Source organism: Plutella xylostella, chromosome 23 (genome assembly GCF_932276165.1).
Source record: "Plutella xylostella chromosome 23, ilPluXylo3.1, whole genome shotgun sequence".
Classification (NCBI taxonomy): Eukaryota; Metazoa; Arthropoda; class Insecta; order Lepidoptera; family Plutellidae; genus Plutella; species Plutella xylostella.
In genome coordinates this window covers 6,264,414-6,280,526 of record NC_064003.1, presented here as the reverse complement: position 1 = coordinate 6,280,526, position 16,113 = coordinate 6,264,414, and the positions used below count along the sequence as shown (strand labels likewise).

Here is a 16,113-nt window from a genome sequence, read left to right as displayed (position 1 = left end):
AATATGCTTGGATATGTCACCGTGATGGATTGTTGGTTGGTAGGAGTAGGTCTCCCAAGCAGCTCTAACAACGTATAATAATTATGTTTCTAGCAATAAGAGCAGATTTAATTATAGTTATCAGTATCAGTGGGTGTATTTATACTATTTATTTCTTCTTCCTGTTATACCTTAGACTCTACATATATGCATTATTTAGAAAGAAAGAAGAAAGAAAGAAAATACATTTTATTTCACACACACACACGGAAACAACACAAAAATAAATAATAAAACAAATAATGAAAAGGTTTAGGTAAAGGAAAATGAGCAAGGGTGTTGCTTCCCGGTGCAGAAACGGGTTCTAGCTCAGCTTGGTGCTATGATAAACCATAGCGCTGGTTTTCAGCTAGAACCCTGGGTGAAGGTTTAATATAAATGTGATAGGTACTTTTAAACAAATATACCTAATAAAATATACATTTTTAAACACATGGCATGGATGCAATATTGGCCTCAATGATTTACAAGTAAGTATAAGATACTTACCTACTGCGATTTATTGTTCATTTCCTTCCAAAAAGGCGTCAATACATTGACATTAGCAATAACGGTACATTACCCTCCGTGCAGTTAGATTGACTATGTATTGCGCGACAAAATCGGAGTGGGTACATGATAGATAAACATGGAGGTATAGTTTCGTAGACATTAGGATCAAGTTTCTTTATTTTGAATATTATGCAGTTTTCTAATAAGTATATCAGAACTCGTATGTCCCTTTGAAATGCGCGATGTTGAGTAGATAGGAAATATCTTTTTGTATTGCACAGATATTTGAAATGGGTACGTGACACTTTGCCATAGGTTACCTTTTTAAGAAGCATGCACAGGAGATGCGCACGCAGCAGAGTTGTAAGCTTAGATTATATTAGATAGAACAATAAACGAACCAGATGGAGTGTCAGTGCACAAGACGACAAATAACAGGCACTTCTACTACTGAGCTCTTATTTTGGATTAGTTCGGCTAGAAGATTTGTGACCTTATTCATTAGTAAAATGGTTGTGGTTAGGTTGAACTTAAAACCGTTTGGCAGTAAACAAAATGCGGACAGATTTTTGCTTTGTTTTTGTACGTGACACACCATCTTGTTCGTATATTGTTAATCTAAGACTGTGACGTATAAAATATGATACGTAAGATACGAGACAGGATTTTCATACTTTTTAACTGTTCTTTGCGCACGTCAAGACTCCACGCATACAGTGTGAAACAGTCTTTATTCAGAATAAGAAACTTGTATAACTACCTCTTGTACACTCTACTCACTTAATCCTTTTTTGCAACATGTATGTACCTACAACATTTGAATAAATGCAATATTTATTTACCTGCTAAAGCCAGGTGTACTTGATGTTCACTTAATCATTGCGTTAGCATAAACACTCATCTCGGTGACATTTAGAGAGTACAAACATAAGTATATAGGTAGTTAACAAAAATAAATATAACTTTATTATATCACAAAATATAAATCTCTAGTTTGTCCCGCTAACTACAAAATTACAAATGGTTTAGTCGGAAATGTGCCACCGCGGTTGATTGTCACGGACCGAGTAGCTAATTCTATAACGCTACGTAATTCACTGTTACATTGAATTTTGTAATTTCAATTGTCGCTAAGTTTAATAATCTATTGCAGACCGTAAATAAAAACGTAACACTTTTACAATACTATGGCAAAATTTAATCTAGTGACAAAAAATATGGCTTATTATGTGCTAATAATAAGCGAGTTTATTATACGGGAAGAACATAATTTTGATTCATTTTATCTTTATATTTACACTTTAATGACTAAAATAAGACTTATTTTATTAGATTCAGTTGTTCCATCCATTTCTGTGTTGTTGATTTCACCTTGTCTTTGTAGACAGTCCCATTCATGCCCATGCCGTACGGAGGGTCCGGGTTAGTTCTGAGATAAAACTGTCCTCTAGACGTGAAGGAGGAGCCGTAGCCCATGACGGAGTAGTCGGTCCCGCAGGAGTTGTGGAGGAAGTGCTGCCAGTCGGCGCAGCGCACGGCCACGAAGGCGCGCGGCGAGCGCACGCTCTCGGCGTAGGCCTGCGCCGCCCGCAGGTGGCTGCAGCTCGGCGCCGCGCAGCCCGGCTGGTGCGGCCCGCCCCCGTTCAAGTAGTAATCAGCGTGACCCAACGGCTCAATCACCCCTTGCACAAGCCTATTCGAGTGTATCACATCCACGTACTCCGCGTCGTGTCTGTCCAGTCTTTGGTCGCTGTAGGCGTGCGTGAAGCAGGGCCCGGCGGGGTCGAGCCCGGTGATGCGGCCGAGCTTGCGGCCCTTGTAGAGGCGGAAGTACTTGCCGGCCCAGCCCGCCACGTGCGCGCCGAGGCTGACCCCCAGCAGGTGCAGGTCGGCGGCGGCGGCCCCGTGCTGCTCCAGGTTGGCCAGCAGGTTGGCGAGCCGCCGCGCCGCCGCGCGCGCGTTGTGCACCGACAGAGGGTACCACTTGTTCAGCAGCTCCTCGGCGTCGACTAACAGCACGTTGAACATGTTCTTCTCTCCGTACGCGCGCGCCAGCTCCAGAGGCACCTCCGACTGCGCGTTGTCGTTGAACCCGTGGATTATCACTTTAGTCTGCTTGCTGATGTCGAACGACAAAGTCGAGGTCAGCGACCTGTACGCACTGTCTATTGGAAACGTTCGCAACTCGGAGCCGACTAGTTGCACTATTTTCATGCTTTTGACCAATTCACCTTGATCTTTCTGCGAGCTGTAACGCAAGTCGACTATTGCGCGACCTGCAAAGTGAATTACCTTGTTAATGAAAGGGTAAGTAGTTAGCATTTAGAAGTGCAAGAGCGTAGAAGGTCACTCACATGCGCCTGAGAGTTTGACGTAGACGTTTTCTGCGAAGGACAGTTCTGGCTGGCTGGAGGCAGGCGGGGGGGCGGTGGGGGACGCGGGGGCCGCGGGGGGCAGCCAGAGAGCCAGCAGCGCGGCGGCGGCGAGCGCGCGTGCCATGCCACTGTCGACCCTGTCGCCTCCGCACGGGCACTGCAGCCGCGGCCGCACGCTGCAGAGAAAGGTATCACAGGCTAGTGGGGATATCTAGAGCACGGTGTACAAGACTTAGGCTCGATATTGCAAATTTGAACCATTGTACATTACACATGTGTGCTAACACTGCCGACTGTGACACTTTGTATACTTACTTACATTAGTAATTTAATTCATGCTTTACGCATAAAAAATATATCTACCTCAATTTTCACATCAGAGTGTGTTAGTATACCTAACCATTGGAACTCTCGTCAATGCCCCTCTTAAATATGTACCACTGAGAGCCCGACTAAGGAACCTGCTGCCTAACTACCTACATACTTTAGCAGTGGCGAAGGTCCCATACAATACGATTCCCATCGGCTTCCCTTTTGTTTTGACTGATTTGTTATTACACTCACGAGCAAAGAAAAGGTTCCACTCACAAAATGCCGTCGCCAAACGACCCCAATTTTTTCAAACATTTAATTTAGAATTTGAACAAAATACTACAGTTTTTAGTTATTAATATCCTGATGCTCTGATAAATGTACTTCAATGTTGCAGAAGGCGTCATTAAGCTAGCTTTTTCCGTTTAGGAGTAATTTGGTTATTTTCTCAGTGGAAACTTTTCATTGCCCGTGAGTGTATTAATACAAGCATCACGATATTTTATAATAATTTCGTATTATGTATCTGTCGCAGGCATCTGGTTGAATCTCCTTTTTGGTTGAATCACTAGCGGGTTCATTGTATGGCGCTATTCATTTGTATGACTAGGCCGAACGTTGATTGTACAAGCGTCACAAAACGTCCAACTAGTTAGCGTAGATAACTTTAAATCAGTCAGGTGGTAAATTAGCTTTAAAATGCGTTATTTGTGTTAAAATAGTGTGACAATATGGATTTATTTATTATTACGCCGCCGGCAGCTAGTTTCTATGAAAAAAATATGGCTAAACTGGATAATTATGAACAACAATATCAAGGTACGTTTATTTTTATTGTTTAGTTAATTTGTGAGATAAGAGCTTTGTAACATAGTCTTTTTTTTACTCTTGTCTGGTCATGTTCACCCTAACCAGACATTACGAAGTTGCTATACTATATCCCATTCAACGTTGTCCTTTAGCCATACAATTGAGTAGCGCCATTCAATGAACGCGCTAGTGATTCAACCAAAAAGGAGATAAAACCAGATTCCTGGGACATATCTACATCTAGGTACAATTCTACATACACTTTCCACTCACAAAAAGCTGACACCAAACAAACCCACAAAAATTTACGTTTTTAGTTGGTAATATTATTATAATGATGCACTGTTAAATTTATTTGAATATTGCAGACGGCGTCATTATGCTTTTTTTTTAATAAGTTTTTGAATATTTATGGTGCTATCATGCTATGTCACTGAAACTTTTTCATTGCTATGAATGTACCTATTTATAAAATTAACAGATATTACAAATTTCACAGAAAATCATAAAGTCCTTAAAAAAGTGTTTACGGGTTTATATCCTAAACAAACCTTGAGAAACGCCTTCTAGCATTAGTCAGGCAAAGTTTCATTCAGCGAATATCTAAATAAGTGGCAATCGCTGATACTGCTTAGCTTATAAACGAACTTCTACGTAATATAATTCTTAGAAACCTATTTGTATTTTTTAGGCATGAAATTTATTTAACTTGCAAGATAATAAGTTGAAAGAGTGAATGTGTATATTATGTATTTTATTCTTATATTCTTAGGCGCTGTTTCACAATGTCTGGTTACTGGCTACCTGTGAGATAAAATACATGCTGTCACTGTCAAAAATATAATATCAGAGAGTGACAGCATGTCTTTTATCTTACAGGTAGCCACTATCCAGACATTGTGAAACAGGGCCTTAATATAGTAAGGTAGGAATCCAATAACCTATGACATATATTACAGTTTTTAAGCAAATTTGGATTTCTCATCGTTTGAAATATAATTTATGAAGGAGAAATAAATAACTTACTCACCTAATATATTACTCTACGGAATAAAGCAAATGGTTTAACAGATGTAGATAGGTACCTAAGCACTCTTTTTATTAATATTTCTCGATAAACTAGAATAGATATTTCTCTACGTCTGATAAAAAATATACACGACGATTGAATCTTAAGATAGCTTGAGGAGAACTAACATTTTAGATGCATACAATGATACATTTTGTGATCCGAGTCATTAAGGCCATCAGAGATAATAACTATTTGCTTATACATAATTAGAATGTAGAGCTAATGTTTATTGAGATCTTGAGAGTGGCAGTTAAACAGTAAATCATACATTTTAATATGATTAGTAGGTACGTATATGATGGTCCTTGTTATTGGTTTGCTTTAGATGTTAAGTATTAGCTAATATCTTATTATTGAAGAAACTCTAAGGATGCGTTCCCAGTAGGCAAACTTGCTCTTGAGTTTCATCTGCGTATCCACAGAAATATTATATTACACAGCGAATCTCAGTTTAGTAGGCCAAGATTGCCGAGTGTTCACAGTTTGCAAGTATTGCGCTTAGCTCAGCTCAGCTTGTTACGCGCGCCTAGTGATGGGTGAGCAGTTCGCCTTCTGGGAATGCAGCCTAAAGGTGGTAGCGACACAGCGACTTACTCACAGTTACATACATTTAAAATGCGTTCGATGTGGGCGCGGAAGGCTGGGTTCACACCGCACTGTACTGCAAATTTTTTGCAGTATACGTCTTAACGAATAAATTAGTGACGCATCCAATATGAGAACCCATCCTACAAGTCGATCGCAGTCGAAAGAGTAACAAACATATATCTACATGCGTACTTACCACTATGTTAGATTGTAACTGTACCAAATTGGTACGCACGTAGCTATGACGTTTCAAATCGTACCTTTACAGCTTTATCATGCGAGGAAAATAAAGACATGGCATTTTAGTGATATCATTCAACGGAGTGTGTCCAGCGGCGGTTGGTCCCTGCGGCCGTGGCCGGGCTGCGGCTACGCGTGTCCGGCGCGCTGGCTCACTTCATTCACATCTCATGGCCCCGTGTTATTGCTTGCGTCGGGGTTTATTTTATTATACGTCCAACGTCCATATCCACACATGCACCTACTAATCTTCGTAATATTATATGTATTTTTAACCCCCGGTCGGAAAAAAGAGGGGTGTTTATCCCCCGACGAAAAAAGAGGAGTGTTGTAAGGTTAACGTGTTTGTGTATCTGTCTATACCAAACGGCTGAAGTGATATTCGTTTTCTTTTGTTAGGGTTATAGGTAATGTTATCCAGTGTCCTTAGCCATGGTTCATGAATATCAGATAAGCGGTTTGAAGATTATCAGCGCTTTTGTAATGGATGAGGAGATTTGATAAACTTCCTTATGTCCTATCTATTCCAAATTTGGTACCGTATTACTTTAACCTTACTTATAACTTCTGGTGCCTACTATAAAAATGGTCCCATCAAAAACAATACTTGTCAAAAAAACCAAGTCTCGTAACTCAGTTGTTCTATGGTAAAAAGTTGTGAGATCCATGTAATACCAAGTGTTATCCACGCACGCATCTCAATCTTAAAAATCTTTAATGTTTTATATAAATATATTGACTCGGCCATAGCATGGAATTAAATTGCGTGTTAATTAAATTATTTAGTGCGATAACCTATATAATGTTAATCTTTAATGTTTTATATATATTTATATAAAACATTAAAGATTTTTAAAATTGAGATGCGTGCGTGGATAAGTCTTGGTCTTACATGGATCTCACAACTTTTTACCGTAGAACAACTGAGTTACGAGACTTGGTTTTATTGACAAGTATTGTTTTTGATGGGATCGTTTCTTTTTGTTCTTTGTAGACAGTTCTACTTTTTTTCTTTTCGGTACCTTCAAGGTACGTAGGTGCGTTAACTTACTTTGGTAGGTACCTACCTACATAAATCGCAAACTTGGGATAAGAATCAAGAATCTTTATTTTTGGCTACGTAATGTATGTAATGAATAAACGTAACTTTGATACTTCGTACTGCATCAAATTTCCCTAATTAAATTTCAACCTTAGTTTCCAATACACAAAGTTCATTGTACATTAAGAACATTTTACTATAAGTGGTAGCACTGGTAGCCTGATGTGCTTTGTCCGTAGGTAGGTAATCCATCCTTTGCGGATTTAATTTGCATGACGGGAATTTTTTGCTCGATTTGGCAGGGGCACTACCGTGCGCCTATATTTACTTGGTGGGGGCACTGCGGTGCCCCCAGATATGTGGTTATGAAATTATTTAAGCAAAACTGGACCAAAATTGAAAAGTTTTACTCAAGTTGGTGGGGGCACTACCGTGCCCCCAAATATTTTTGTTTTTACTTGATTCATACACCAAACACTACTTATATTCCAAATTTGAAGCTTCTAGGTCTGTTAGAAGTGCCTTAGAATTTTTATGATCGGTGAGTGAGTGAGTCAGTAACAAATTAAGAAACTGTGACCCGTTATAATTCTTAAACTACTGGTTCAAATTGAATGAAATTTAAAATATACCGTGTCTTTACAATGCCTGCATGGTTAGTGAAAATTCAGTCTTCTAGTTTTATCCACAACGAAGTTACAGGGGGCCGTGCCGCTTTTTTGCTGGACTTGGTGGGGGCACTGCCGTGCCCCCAGATAAAATAATAAAGCTGGAAGTGTTTTATTAATGTCGCCACCGTGATTTGTGCTTGTGACAAACACTGTAGTGTTTGTCACAAGCACAAATCACGTTTATAATTTTGTAACTTTGTGTGTACACAAAGTTACAAAATTATAATTATTACATCACGGGTCGGGTTTAACATTTACCTAATTTCAGGACTTGGCGTGGAATGGACAAGACACCAGCTTTAATTTAATCCTGCCATCAACCTGCTGAAGTAATGGAACGTCGCAGGCACTCGCGGCAGCGGAGCAGGAACAATACTCGCAGGGAGCAACCTGGACGCTCGCTAATTAAAATGCATGGAACCAGGGCCCCAAGTCTGCTAAGGAATGGCGGCACAGTTGTGTGTCGGCAGCATGGGTTTCGCACTGTAGGTATTCATTATCTGCGTTTTAGGAAATATTTATTGCTACTTTTTTAAAGAACTAACGTTAATAAACAGTAATAAGTATTAAGTGTTTCATATTGCACTACTGGGACTCACTAACAAAGAGAAAACAGATACCTAAAGTCGGAAAACCATTCAGACGACACAGCATTGAGCCGCCATTCATTAGCAGACTTGAGGCCCAGATATTCTGCATAAATCCATAAATTCCCACGTCGATTTCAGCCAGGTTAGAGCAAATGCATGCAGAAAATCTGACTTACATTCTTTATTGGACGGCGCAATATCTGTATTCAAAGAGAAACTAAACATTCTGGTGGGCGATTTATTTTTAAGCTAAATCGCTCGTTCGATTTGGGTGTTTGATATGCCAGACCGAAGTTGGGGATCTTAATGTTTGTTACGATCCCGGTGGCGATACGGAGGCATGGACGCTCGATGCGCGCTATCGGAGCGTATTCCTGATTACGCTTGCATTATTTATGCGAAAAGTTAGTGGTGTCGGTGCGCCTCGTGAGTTGTAATAACTGTTCGAGATAAAAATGGAAAGTTCAATGTAACCCGCACGCGCTATCGGCGACAGCGCCTCTGGAGATATATCGGTGTACGATTTGTAATTATTAAACTTTATGTTCAATGTTTTTTCAGTCATTTTAATGGTATGTTGTATTTGGTATTTGTAGTGGTATCTATGCATGTGACTATTGTGTTTGATCATCGTAAATTGGTCCGGCCTGGTGGCACTCTTTGCTATAAAAAAATCCTGTATAATACTGAAAAGTTACGGTAGTGCCCTACTGAATAGACTCACACAAAATAGGTATTGAAACTTATTCTGTACCAAAACACAAATCGCAATCATCATAACCAGAGATGTCGTCAGAAGCATCTACCTCTGCAGGTGACTTTGAATACTTAGATATCCGACAAGTTAGATTTGATTTTCGATTTTATTACAGATACTTTTAAAAAGGTCGGCCGTGACGCAATTTACGTAAGACGTAAGAGATCTAAGTTCACATGTAGGTGTACGCATTCCGCGGCTTAACTCTGCTCTGGACGTTTTATTCTCGAGATGGTCCTCCCTGATAGCCGCTTCCTGGAGCCTCGGAGCTTCTACCTCACCACAGGGGATTGCAAAAGTAGTATACTAAGCCGAAAGGGGATGTACTCAGGGGGTCATCCTAAACAAATTTTGTTTTGGACATTTGGAAATTCACAATATTTAATTAGGTATACTCTTATATTATGCTATAGGCTTTTTGTAGGCTTAAGCCGCGTTTTCCCGATGAGACGTACGCATGAACTGTTCGGATTCGGATGCTACTCTCAAAGTAGATAAATGCAGATCACTCACGACGTGAACAATGAGTTCTTAAAATTAAAATATTTTGTGACATAACAGTACAATCCCTTTTAAGGTAAAAGAAAACAACCTTAGGAAACCTGGACGATTACCTGCACATGTAGAAAACCTAGATTTGCGATACCGCGTAGGTGTTTGTTTGTGCAGCGCACCGGAGTGGTAGGAAACGGTCAAGTTTAGGAACGTAGTTTAGACAGTACGGAGAAATCCACAAAGGTTCCATTCGAGTGTGCAATATTACAGGAACTACACCCCCACAAATAATAGAAGAAATCGATTAATAAATAATTATCGAGACTACTACTAAGAAAATGATTGTTTACATTATCCTGTATTTCAGAGAATCTGCAAATGCGCCCATTCGTTATAAAGTACGTTAGAAAGTACCCACTATTATTTATAGTGGTAGCGCTTTCATTGCGCGCTTAGCGAACACATTATTACGCCCCCCGTACATATTACTTGCTCAACGAGAAAATAATAAAAAGGCGCAGGTACATGCTCGCAAGATGCTTACTCTAAGAAGCATCTACAATTATTTATTATTTGCATGCATAAATCTTGAAGATCGTCAACAAACACAGTTTAGCAGAAAACCAACATCACCTTCAACCTTTACCGCCGGGGGAGCCCGCAGCGCCGCGCCGCGTTTAGCGGCTAAATAAATCGCATCATGTGTGCAATGAATAAGAAAAACCTTCTGCAATTTGGGCATTAGGAATAATTTTGATGTGATATTATTTGGTGAATGTAAAGATTGCGGGGTGTGGGTGTGGGTGGCGGGGTTGTGGGGCGCGGCGCGCGCGGTCCCGGCCAGTAGCCGCCCGCCGCCGCGCCCGCTCGCTCGTCCCGGCACCCTCAGTGCTCCGCCACCGCCGCCGCCGCCGCCGCCGGCACAACAAACCTCCGGCCCGGCTCTCCTGACCTCCTCCTCTTCACACGACAAACACGTAAGTTTTTCCGCTCCTCAACTTGTATTTACTTTGTTATTCCTTAGCGACGACTCTTACTACTATTAACACTATAACCTAGAGCTTACAAAGTTTTAAAGCCATTTATAGAGTTGCGGCATAAATATAGTATCAGTATGAAGACTATTTTTACCCCAGTCAATCAATGAATGTATTTTCATAACTGTTGGGGTTAAATGAGAGTCTCGTAAGTTATAGAAAATAAGTTATGTTAAGACAAACCTAAATCGTACCTAGTTTATGTACTTTTTCAGCTACAGTTACGTTATTAATAAGGATTACAACTAAAAGCCTTCTAGAAATAAAATTTTATCCAAGGTTATTTACGTTATTAAGCAAGGTTTCAGTTACTTTTGACGGAATCTATCATAACCATATCCGGGCCTCTAAATCTAATTTGAAGATAGATTTGAAGATGTGTCTTAAAAAAGTACCTAATTTAAGTAACTACCTATCATGAATTCCGTGCTGAAATGTTTGAAATGCTTGTGCAACCGAAATAAGAGATAATAATGTAATGGCGGCACCGTTAATAAATCTTCCGGACTCCATTTTACCAATGGATATTCTATCAAACCAATTTCGTAACTGTTGCAAATATCTGCGCCTATCTAGAACCTTCCTTATCCTATGAATATAATAAAACAGTTACTGTAACTGTAAAATCTACAGAAATCGTTTTGGAATAACTTCATTACAGAAGGTATTTGCAGCCGCACCTGACTAACCGCGACTAGGGGGATGCTACCACAATCAATTTAATCAAAAATAAGCAAAGGAAATCCCAATATCCTCGGAATGACAAAAGTACATAAAAATCAGGTCCCGTGGAACCAAACTATAAAGTAATTAGATAGTTTTAAGTGTTACTAATAAAAAATATGAGTTAAGTAAGTGCTGAAAAGTATAGATTATATTACCGACGGACATAAACATATCGGGAGCGGTATTATCGTCACTGATTTATCGGTATTTTACTCGGTTTCGGCTCTTTACGGGACATTTTATAGCGAACAAGAATTATTATATTTTTGGTATTTTAGCATCCTCTTTAACCTTTATGGGAATAAGGATTAGAAACAGAGATTTATGTTTGGACCACGTTTGGAGACATCAATACTTGATAGGTATAAGTTTATAAAACAACCCGATTGGCATTTTGAAGCCTTTGGAGTGAATTCTGAAAATTTTAAAGGGAAATCGTTATAGGGGCTTGGATAGTTGAACAATAAAATTATAGTGCTTTAACGGATACCGATATTTGACATGAAGACGAAATTAGAAAGATGTTCACGATTTTAAGATGATGTAACATCTTGTAACCAAGACTAAACATTGTGAATTCATTAAAATTAATTATTACTAATGTAACAAATTGTTACAATCAATCTATACATTGAAATAAAAATAGTCTTGGCATCAAATTGCTCCATGGTGACCTACTTGGAGGGCGCTTCGCAGGAGGGCACTTCGTACAATGCAACTTGGACACTACAAGTAGAGAGCTACAAGATAACCTACAGCACATCGTGCCAATAATGGAAAAAAAATATGAATTAAGGTTTACATGTAAAGTAAGAGTAAGACTCACAGCAAATCAATTATTTTTTCAGATTTTTCAAGTTACCTAATTATTTCGTAAATATAGTTGTTATTGTTAAAACATTTGTAAAATACTTAGTTTCAGTTATAATTTGATTTCAGAAACACGGATATTATACTTTTTTTACCTATTCATGTAATCCTAGTACCTATTGAAAAGAAAATGCCCAAAATTTAAGATCAAAAGCGGTCAAGTGGTGGCCTCTTACTTATGACTTTGGTCCGCTTGCCGCTACAGCTCCGATTGTTCACTGCTGTTCTTTCCATTCTCACAATTTAATGACAACAACCCAAGTTTTATTTAGGAAAGACTTTTGAAGCATTGATTATTGTTGTTATTGAACGTTTCTTGTGTATTATATAATTATGCTCAGACAGGTGGACTCTGTTAGAAAGCCAACAACGTTACCGACATAGCTGAATGCGATAAACGTTTGGGTAGAGATAGAGACCACAAATACCAACAACAAAAAAAACACCTATACTGGCCATGTAGCACAGGGCGCTATTACGACGTGACAAGAGTTCTCCGTCGCGCTCGCTCTTGAGGCTGCGTGATGTGACTGAGCGCGATGCAAAACTATTGTCTCGTCTTAAATGCGCCCCGTACTAGCCCTTCTGGAACAGATAAACAAGAACAGGGTTTTGCCTGATTTTTGGCTGATGCCACCTTCCCAAAAAGAGTATTTTCATGTATCAACATGAAAATAATACATTATGATTATGTTTTTCACATGGATCATTATGGTATTCCCATACGTACACTCACCGTGGTAAAGGTTGGCTACCAAACCATGGTCATTGTAAATTAGGAATTTTACTAACCCCCGGTAGACGGGAAAGAAAGGAAAAGACGGGTTTTATAAGTTTAATGTGCCTGTGTGTGTTTGTGTGTTGTTGTATGTATACATATAGATGAACCGATTTTCGTTTTGTTTTTTAGGATGATAGATGTTACCAGTGTTTTAACCATGTTTTATAAAAATATTTTCAACCATTTTAAGATTATCAATTTTAGTTGTTTATTTTGTAGTTGAAAAAATAATGCAATTAAATTAATCAATAAGACGCCACATACTCTTTTCAATACCGCTGCTAAGGTTAAAAACCTTTTGTACGTGTTAATTTGAAAATAGCCATGATATTTTCCGTTTTTTGAGGGAATTTAATGGCCAGGTTGTTAGGAATGAGGTCATAATCAACTGAATGTAATAAGCGGAGTAACACGAAAATTACATATTATTTTGTGCTATTAAATAGTGTGCTTAGAAAAAGTATTTTCATATTATTATACTGAATTATTTCTTTAACTTTTGTTTGTTTTTTATAGTATTGTGGTATATCTTGATCTAAAAATCTTGGATATTAGGAGATGGATTCTAAATGAATTCTCAATCAATATTTTATACAGTCCCATACACGTAATATGCGTATCATGTTGTCAAATCAAATACAACTATAAATATTACCTATGTAGCATTATGTAGCACATGAGCTACCCTGCGCAGTAAAGACAAAAGCAAGGCGACAATGACTAAAAGAAGAAAGTGAGTATTTTATTTTATACGGGGATTCACCTTTAGCTCGAGGGAAAGCTGTTTAACCGTGAAGCCAATTTACTTGTTTCTACCTAAAAGGAAAGGCCAACAAGTCGCTTGTTACTGAACAATCTTCACGAGTGGATTGTTCATCAAAAAGACTTTTACTTACCTATTCGAAAATAAATGTAAATAATGGAATTGTATTTTTATCACATCGAAAATATTTTATAAATAAATGCTGAAGCGGATAAAAAAGCTAAGTAACTGTATTTGTTATCATAATTTGTATTTACTTAGTATAATATCTGTAACTGTATCTCTTCGGATTACAAAGAATATGTAGGTATCTATCTAAATGATCTCCCATCATTGATCACTCAGTCTAGAGTCAGGTTATTTGTGGAATATTGAGAGAGGCTGAGCCGTCTTCGTCTCGAGTGCTGTTAACACATCGGCCGCCGCGGCCACTGATAGGCAATCACATCTAGTGAGTCAACTTGACAATGTCATGCTAATAAAGTGACCATAACAAATTAACAACATAGTTAATGGTAGCGATTCTGATGACACTTATTTTAAGTACGCATTAATAGCGAATTCGGATTTTTTTATTCGGAATGGCGAAATTGAGATTTACGTCAACTAATATAAAGTTGGATTACGAACAAATAATTTAACAGTGACTTGTCAGTGACACTTTGGTCAAATACAAGTTACTGTCTGTATAACCGTGGTATAACCAAATAAGTTGTAATGCCAATTTTCATTTACTAATAATAATTTTACTACATGGGCACACTAGCCCGGTGGTTGTTTGAAGGGTTCCACCACATGAGGTCGCCGGGCCCACCTACTCGTAGCTTGGCGATACTCGACCCCGGCGGGCCAGGTAATGGACTCGCTAACTAACTACCCGCAAATTGTTCAATATGCTGTATTATATTCGCTTGTTACCCTCCAACCCATTATTTCTCCAACTAGATCACCTATTGTATTCATAGCACCAATTCCAGCATGGCAATTTGAGAATTGAATATTTTAGTTAAGTAGTTCGATTACAAATGGATTGATTTTGTTTCAAAATACCAAGAACTACAATAAATGCTAATGAAGCTCATTTATAATTGGAGAAACTTATGAAATTGGGGTCAGCGATATCAAATGTTTTCCCTAGTTTTGCCGGCTATAAAAAACGCTTATTCACGAACAATACGGCGAAATAACATTTAACGATTCAACTTTCTTATAAAAACTTGTCATTCATAAATAATAAAGCCATAAACGTAATGGTTCTGAAAATAATTGTTGTGGGGTTTGCGGAAGGATGACGTAGCGCGCTACGCTGCCGCTACTCGGCGGCGTCGTAGCACGGCGTAGCGCGGCTTGTAGCACGGCGTAGCGCGACATCGTAGCAAGGCGTAGCGCCGCATAGACCGGTGCGGTGCTTTCCTTAAAATTTAACATTACATTGCATTTATTTTCGTCTCTATATTTCTTTCAATTTTATATATAGTGGTAAGATATTACACAATATTAGCTCTAAAGAACTAACCATGAAAGCTATAACCATGAGATTTTTAATAGCCAAATATATTATATTATTTGACGACCGAATGGTGTAGTGGTTAGTGACCCTGACTGCTATGCCGAAGGTCCCGGGTTCGATTCCCGGTTGGGGCAGATATTTGTTTAAAGACAGATATTTGTACTCTGGTCTTGGGTGTTGATATTTATATTAAGTATGTATCTATCTATGTATTTGTGTAGATATATGAGCTGTCCGACACCGATAACACAGGTTCTGCCTAGCTTGGGGTCGGATGGCCGTGTGTGAGATGTCCCCACATATTTATTTATTTATTTATTTATAAAGTGTTTATATCATATTATATCCTTGGATACAGAAAAATGGCTGCAGCAATCCATTTATAATATGAAGTATTAAAACTGGCATAGATGTTACAGTAAATTGAAATTTTCAATCACTTAATGGGGCACTCCCGTCGGTGCTCATATTTGTCGAGGCTTCGTCACAAGAATGACATCAATTGTGTTACGAACAACAATATTTAGCTAAATCTTTGAAAAAATGTGAGCTTGAGTTCTCATTAGCTTGTGTTTGCAAGGCCAAGGCTTCGTCTGTTTAATATTTCAGGCATCGCTTTCATGTCACGAATAGATGCTAAAAATATACAACGAAACCGGCACTTAAACTGCAAGAATCACTATTTATAGCCCGGATAATTTTGTAAACTTTATTAGTAAAATATTGTTTCCCTTGGTTTAGCATTTTTTAATTATAACATGTTTTTATAATGTTCTTCATTATATTGCTTTTAACATAAATATATAAATAAAGGTTTAATAGCATTATAGAGACCTTTAAAACTTCTAAAGGTGCCGATTGACACTCAATATTCGTTTGATCTGCGAATGAGGCTTGTTGTTTGAATATTCGACTTGTAACGAGCTTACATCACAGAGTTAAA

The 16,113-nt window shown here is 38.5% G+C and overlaps 2 protein-coding genes across 2 annotated transcripts in view; one reads left to right on the top strand and one right to left on the bottom strand.

The window, feature by feature from the left end:
- Positions 1-212: 212 nt before the first annotated feature.
- Positions 213-5,204, bottom strand: LOC105387007 (phospholipase A1). Its single transcript, XM_038113763.2, has 3 exons — positions 5,059-5,204; positions 2,886-3,082; positions 213-2,807 (listed from the first exon to the last, which is right to left on the bottom strand). Exons 2-3 carry the CDS (start codon positions 3,028-3,030, stop codon positions 1,852-1,854), a joined length of 1,101 nt encoding a protein of 366 aa, XP_037969691.2. The 5' UTR covers positions 3,031-3,082; positions 5,059-5,204; the 3' UTR covers positions 213-1,851.
- A 5,055-nt stretch (positions 5,205-10,259) lies between these two features.
- The window catches only part of LOC105382017, a 68,921-nt gene continuing 63,067 nt past the window's right edge, over positions 10,260-16,113 (top strand). The window contains exon 1 of the mRNA XM_038113487.2: positions 10,260-10,460. The gene's annotated coding sequence lies outside the window, so the exon portion shown is untranslated. The remainder of the gene's footprint in view (positions 10,461-16,113) is intronic.

What these genes read in the sequence shown, in the direction of transcription:
- LOC105387007 (XM_038113763.2), bottom strand. Translation starts at nt 3,030, where the DNA reads ATGGCACGCGCGCTCGCCGCCGCCGCGCTGCTGGCTCTCTGGCTGCCC. An exon ending in CGTCAAACTCTCAGGCGCAT is followed by an intron (nt 2,808 to 2,885) that starts GTGAGTGACCTT and finishes TTCACTTTGCAG; the next exon opens with GTCGCGCAATAGTCGACTTG.